General features: G+C 46.0%; 1 protein-coding gene across 1 annotated transcript; it reads left to right on the top strand.

Moving 5' to 3' along the window:
• Positions 1-752: 752 nt before the first annotated feature.
• LOC123412926 (myb family transcription factor MPH1-like) lies at positions 753-3,660 on the top strand. The gene is made up of 5 exons (XM_045105887.1): positions 753-1,190; positions 2,201-2,277; positions 2,391-2,572; positions 2,675-2,765; positions 3,310-3,660. Exons 1-5 carry the CDS (start codon positions 1,067-1,069, stop codon positions 3,574-3,576), a joined length of 741 nt encoding a protein of 246 aa, XP_044961822.1. The 5' UTR covers positions 753-1,066; the 3' UTR covers positions 3,577-3,660.
• Positions 3,661-6,571: the final 2,911 nt, after the last annotated feature.

The raw sequence follows: 6,571 nt of genomic DNA, 5'->3' as shown, positions 1-6,571 counted from the left end.
TTCTAAAATGAATATATATATATCCATTTCCGCATGCTTTCACACACGCTATTTCATCTATGGGCCTATCGCCAGAAACAGTAGTATATATGTATTCGCATTCACTACACGCGTTGGGTTTCCCATTGCCCTGGAGAAATCCATGCATGCCATGGCATGGCATAGCGTTGAATTGACTTTAGACATTTCAGCTGGCTAGCCTCCTCCAGCTGACTGAATTTATCAAGTCTAGGTACGCAGTCCACTCTACGTCTCCACGTAAGTATGTATCGACGTCTCAACGAGCGTAGCTCTCACGTACGTTGCTATATAATATATTTTTCTTGAGTGAGTTTGTCAAACCTAGAGACACGGTGTGCGCGGCAGAAAATAAATGCTTGGACTTTTTTTTTTGACACAGAAAGTGGACAATTTTCTGATCAAATGGGTGAAATGTTCACATATACAATACATACCTGTCACTGTGCAGGGAAGAGACCCAGACAAATCGATTAATAGCGTGAGCTCGATGGGTCGACCGATATAAGTATATGTCATAAATAACATTATACTCCCCGTCTCAAAATAATTAACTTAAAATGACTCGATTTTACACTAACTTTAGTATAAAGTTGAGTCATTTTTAAGTCATTTATTTTGGAACAGAGGGAGTATCTTATTAAAAGTATATATGTGAAAGAGTTGTAGTACATATCTTATTAGTTGGCTGTGTTGTGGACATGGACAGGCCAACTTTTTCAAGAATTTGGGCTTGTTCCTATTAATTCTTCCGTGTGTTCTCTAGGTACCTTTCTGAGAGGTAGCAAGTAAAGTGAGCATGGATGTTTGACTGGACTAGGTAAGCATAGTCAGCCATCTCTCTCTCTCTTCGGTGATCCACACATTCTATATATCGGCCATATATATATAGTACGGTTGTACTTCAAAAAATAGTTGGAGTTCATTCTGGAGTAGCATCATTCTGGGTAGTTCATCAGCTCTACACAGAAGCTAGCTGGGTTCAGGATCGATTCGAATCCAGTTGAAGAGCGAGCTCTAGGCACAGGGAGAGATCGATCGATAAAGCATGAGAGGGTTCGAGAGGAGAGGCGTCCGGCAGTACAACCGGTCGGAGGAGCCGCGGATGCGGTGGACGGAGGAGCTTCACCGGCAGTTCATCGATGCCGTCGACTGCCTCGGCGGCCAGGACGGTCAGTTCTTGCTTCTTGCTTCGTAGTCGTTTCATGACGGTGCATCTTAGACGTATTATGATCGATGCATGCCTTTCTGTCTCTTCCCCTATCCGTCTCCCAGTTCCACAAGCATCACATGCTTGCATGCCGGCTAATTGCACAGTTGAATGGATGATATGCATGAACCTTAACCTTGATGGAATTTCATTGATTTGTACTGCCCGACGATCGATCTGTCAAAATTTTCACGGTATGGGTCGATCTAAGCGTAGCCCTTTTGTCTAGTTGGTGTTGCTTTAATCGTTTGGTAGGTTAATTAGGCCGGAGTTGGCTTAAGTTCATATAGCAGAAAGGAAAAAAGGACACAAAGAAAGCCCCACGTGATATTCATGCATGATGAAAAGTGTTATTATCGGCTTCCGGCCGCTCCATATACGTACTCCCTCCGTAAACTAATATAAGAGCATGTAGAACACTATTTTAATAATCTAAACACTCTTATTTTAGCTTACAGAGGGAGTATAAAATTGATGAACATTCACAACCGCGTGCTTGAACTCTCTGTCTCTCTTAGTCTCTCCCTGCCTTAATATTGTCTCACTTTGGCAATAAGTGATAACGGGCCTGCCGCGTGGTGCCAAAATAAACACCACTCATCATGATTTGGATCGACCTTTTGTACAGTTTGTATGTTAAATACATCCTTTATCCACCATTCCTCGAGTGCTCTTGTCACAACTTAGTCATTGGCTATGGATAAGTTGCCCTTTTTTTTTGATAAGTTGATTTTCTCGACCATTAGATTTAGATCCAACCGCCGTCTTTGTTTCTTCTTCCTTCTGCTTTTTCCCTCCTCCAACTGTTCCTCGTCCCACAAAATATGACTTACCAAAATTGCAGTCAAGTTACATATAGTCATTGTGCACAAACTTAATCAATTCCAAGAGTATCAACTTTTAGTTCTTTTATTCACGGCTGTTCGATGATCTGGCGCTGACATCAATTCTCTCCTCCTTCTATCTGCGCAGAGGCGACACCAAAGCGAATTCTTCAGCTGATGGGTGCAAAGGGGGTCAACATATCTCATATCAAGAGCCATCTCCAGGTACTTTCTTAATCTCATATGTTTTTCTTCTCTCCAAAAGGAGGGTATATGAGTTGTTTCCCATGCAGCTTCTTGATCAATTTCTCTTATTTCAAAACATGACCCATCTGCAGATGTACAGGTCAAGCTCTCGCAGCAGCACAACCAATAGCTCACCGCACGCATCAGTGAATCGTCGCCAAGATCACTGCGTCAATGGGAACGACATGACAACAACGGCTTCAGATGGGGTCAACGCTCCCTCTTACACCGTGTTTCGCCGCCACCACTGCTCTACGTTGTCGGCGTGCCAAATGCGAGTATTACCATTAATTGGGTCATCAGTCCATTTCTTAATTAATGTTTATATCTGTGCATGATTGACTTTGTTAAACATGCTAGCTATCTCATTGTGCAGACCGTCCATTGAGGAGGTTTTCAGGAGCTGGGAGCAGAGTAGAGGTCGGCTGTCATGGAGCTCCTATGGCATGCTAATTGCACCAAACAAGGTAGGAGTAACTTTTTTTTTAGAAAAGGAGGTTAAGACCCCCGGCATCTGCATCAATCGATGCATACAGCCATCTTTATTACTTATTCAACAAAGGTCTGACAAAAACATACAAGGTTTTTAGGAGTAACTACTAGTGGCAAAGTGTTTTCGATAGTTAATTTGATTGTGTGTATCTCTGATGTCTTGAGTAGCTGTTGACATCGTGTTGATGTAGAGGCCGGGCGTAGTTGCTATTATTTTTATATTAATATATTATCTTTATCATTAAGTATTTAAAGATGAGCAGTGACCTCCTTATACATAAATCGACCAATTAGAACTAATATATGAACAAATCTAGATGAAGCAACTATTACTCACATTGAATGTGTTTCTTACTTGCATCGATCATAGATGAATGTGCTATATATCTGTTCTCGAACAAAGATGATGCTTCTACCTAGATGTTCTATATTAGTTGCTTTGATTACTAGCAACAACATAGCACTCGAACACATGTTAGTCTTCCTGACATGGCTAATTAGCCATGTACATTGTTGCAGGCGGCGAGCTGGTCATGTCACGCTGACAGCAAGACGCATCAGAAGAAGCAACAGACGGTGACTGGGTGTGAACTGACGTTGTCGATCGGCCGGTGGGAAGAGGAGGAGGAGGCGAGTAGCGAGGCTGACATCTCAAGCACGACCACCGAGGTGTCCGCAGCACCGGCAAGGGGTCGAGGATCCAGCGACCACCCCTGCCCTGACGCCGCCCTCGATCTGGACCTTGACCTGAACCTCAAACTCGCCATCTCATCTTCTTGGCTCTGACGTGTATCAATTACCCCGTGTAAATACATAGAGCTGCATTTTTGTATATAGCTACATAGTATGTATATATCTATCGATGTACCAGCTGTAGTAGTAGTAATGCTGACTATTGTTTTCTCTCTGCCAAGGCCAAAAGGCACCGTCTTTGGGGCAATTTTTAGGAAAAAAGATCTCTCCCAAATTTCGTTAATGACCATGTAGGCAAGCAGTAAAAAACAATGGGAGCACCCCTTCTTTGTCCCGGCCGGCTCTTTGCAGCAGTAGAAAGCGGGGCAACCAGCATAATGCACTTCTCTAACTCCGCTCACCCCCGCGACCTGTTAATCACCATTTTTTTTTTGGAAAAGAAGGATGACCTCCGGCCTCTGCATCAATCGATGCATGCAGCCATATTAGTAATAAAGATGAAAAGTACCATCATAGGTCCACTTAAATATGTGAAAGTAAATAAAAAAGGAAAAAAAACAAGCTCTTAAAACCTGTTAATCACCATGGCCACCACCTCCACGGGTCTTCTGGATTCATCATGATTTCAATCGGTCAATTGTTTTCACTAATAATTTGGAAACAATTGACCGATCGAAAGTTGAAGCATGGGTTTAGGACGGCATGGAGGATCGCCACGGCGGTGCTGGAGGAGAGAGCGTAATTGGAGAAGATTTCTTTCAGGAAAACAAACTGTACTTATCAAACTTTTTTCTGTTATAATGTTTTTTTTTTTTGTAAAAGGAGGTTTAAACCCCCGACCTCTGCATCAATCGATGCATACGGCCATTTTTATTAATTATTCGACATAGGTCTAACAAAAACATACATCAAACCATCAGAAGCCACCACTCACACCTACAAAACTTGATAATGTGGAGTGCCCTCACTCCCCATATCTAAAACCGGTGTCGTCCCCGATACATTCACATAACGTATCGGAACCCATAGCCGGTGGAGCTGACCTAAAGCGTACACCACATGCACACGTTTTAGATGCCGCCATCATCATCAGGCCGCTAATCCATCTTCAGGAGAGAGATCTTTATCATCCTTGCCAGTCCGTCCATCCGTCGACGCCACCACATCTCGTCAGTCCAGACACGAAGATTCTGGAAGATCTGTCGTGCGTAGCACCTGCCGACCAGGCATGACATAGCGTACCACCTGTCGGCCAGGCATAACTTGACATCTCCAGCGAAAGCTCCGTGCAATATGATCGACGCCACCACGGCGCCAAACAGCGCCACCGCCCTGCGCTCATTCTTCCAGACACGAAGATTCTAGAAGAACTGTCGTGCGTAGCACCTACCAACCATGCATGACTCAGCGTACCACTTGTCGGCCAGGCATGACTTGATAGTTCCACCAAATCTTCGGGCCAGACGAAGCCGCTCCATCTCCTGCCTCTGTCATCCAGCGCTGCTCCACAAACGATGCTCCCAAGAGAGAAACGGCACACAGTACCGCATCGTCCGATCTGAAAAGTCAGATCTTAGGGTTTCCCCCGAAACAGTGCCCACCACCAGCAACTATCCATGACCCACATAGTGCCCACCACCACTCAGCCCTCAAGGCGACGCCATCAGGAAGATCACGACGTCAAGGACGCCGCTGCAGCCCACTGGAGTTAGTGTTTTCACCCGAGAGGCAGTGAGGTAGGAATAGGAGGAGCAGACGTAGACCGCCGTCTCCAGGAAGAAAAACAGCGCCCTTAAGTATCGTCGTCGGCGCGGATGGCCAGGGCCGACCAATGGGTTTCCCCTTATCTTAATCTCCTCCACCAGCTTCATCCGCGGCCACGCCGGCAACGCCAGGAAATCGCAGGAGAGAAGCACACCACGGGTATCTGGATCAATGAAGATCCAATCTGAACAGTGACGAGTACCACCACCCTACGCTGGCCGACGGCGTCCGGGCGCCGGATCCAGAAGGATCTGAGCCGAACTCGACAACGCACGTGACCACCGTGTCTTGCCCCTCTCGCAGCCGCCACACCACGCCGCAAGAACGAACCCCAGTCGTCGACGCGCTCCGCACGCCGCCGCTAGGATCCACATGCAGCGCCGCCGCACCGCGCGCTAGTCCGGCGCCTCCTCACGAACGATCGTCCCGCGCCATCCATGTCGCGTGAAGGGGAGAGGATCCCCGCCGCCGCCCCTGCCGGCCAGGCTTCGCCCGACAGCGCTGCTGGCCGTGGCGATAATGAAGGAGGAGCGAGGGAGGACCGACGGCAGCGGCTAGGGTTACCCCCTGGTCGCCCACGGGGTCGACGGGAGGTGGTGACGGGAGGCGGCATCTCTTTTGTCATAATGTGCCGTTGCTATTAGTACCAAGTATACAATTGTAACTCTAAATTAAAAAATAAATGAAAAAAGAAATCTTAGAAGCCTTTTTTAGCCTAAATATGCGTTGTTTATTATGATGAAATGTTCATGGTAATACATGTGAGTTCTGGAGGGGGCCCCAACCACACATGGCGACCAAACTCCAGACCAAAAGCATATGTAGCAAGGTTGTGTGCCTCAAAATTTGTAGCACGCCCTTCGAAGATGAAAGAGCATTGTTTGAACTGAACCGAAGTTGCTTTGATCTCCCTTATAAAGTTATTATGCTTGCATATGTTCCTCCTGAGTTTTGGTTGATGTCCTTGACAACTCCTTGACAGTCGGAGGCCCCTGGTTTTTTTAGAGAAAGAGGATGACCCCCCGCCTCTGCATCTGTGAGATGCATGCGATCATTTTATTGATTATTTTCGAGGACCTTATAAAGTAGTACAACAAAATGTCTAAATTCACCATCTTGACAACATCTGCCGCTACATCTATCCATATGATGAAAGGATGCAAGCTGAACCAAATACCTAGACCTCTCATCTAAGTCTAACATCTAAAGTCGGAGGCCCCTGATGGGCAAGGTATGACGGCTGTGCAAAACAAAATTTATACATACGCAAAATTCTGGTGGACCACATGCGATAACGAGAGATCAAATGCAAGAGCAAGAGCTT

Source organism: Hordeum vulgare, chromosome 7H (genome assembly GCF_904849725.1).
Source record: "Hordeum vulgare subsp. vulgare chromosome 7H, MorexV3_pseudomolecules_assembly, whole genome shotgun sequence".
In the NCBI taxonomy this organism is placed as follows: domain Eukaryota; kingdom Viridiplantae; phylum Streptophyta; class Magnoliopsida; order Poales; family Poaceae; genus Hordeum; species Hordeum vulgare.
Note: the sequence above shows the minus strand (reverse complement) of the source record. Positions and strands in the feature narration are given on the sequence as shown.

Bases quoted from the DNA above. Each gene is read 5' to 3' on its own strand.
- LOC123412926 (XM_045105887.1), top strand. From the start codon at position 1,067: ATGAGAGGGTTCGAGAGGAGAGGCGTCCGGCAGTACAACCGGTCGGAG. The intron at 1,191-2,200 runs GTCAGTTCTTGC...CTATCTGCGCAG, and splicing joins CTGCCTCGGCGGCCAGGACG to AGGCGACACCAAAGCGAATT. The intron at 2,766-3,309 runs GTAGGAGTAACT...ACATTGTTGCAG, and splicing joins TGCTAATTGCACCAAACAAG to GCGGCGAGCTGGTCATGTCA.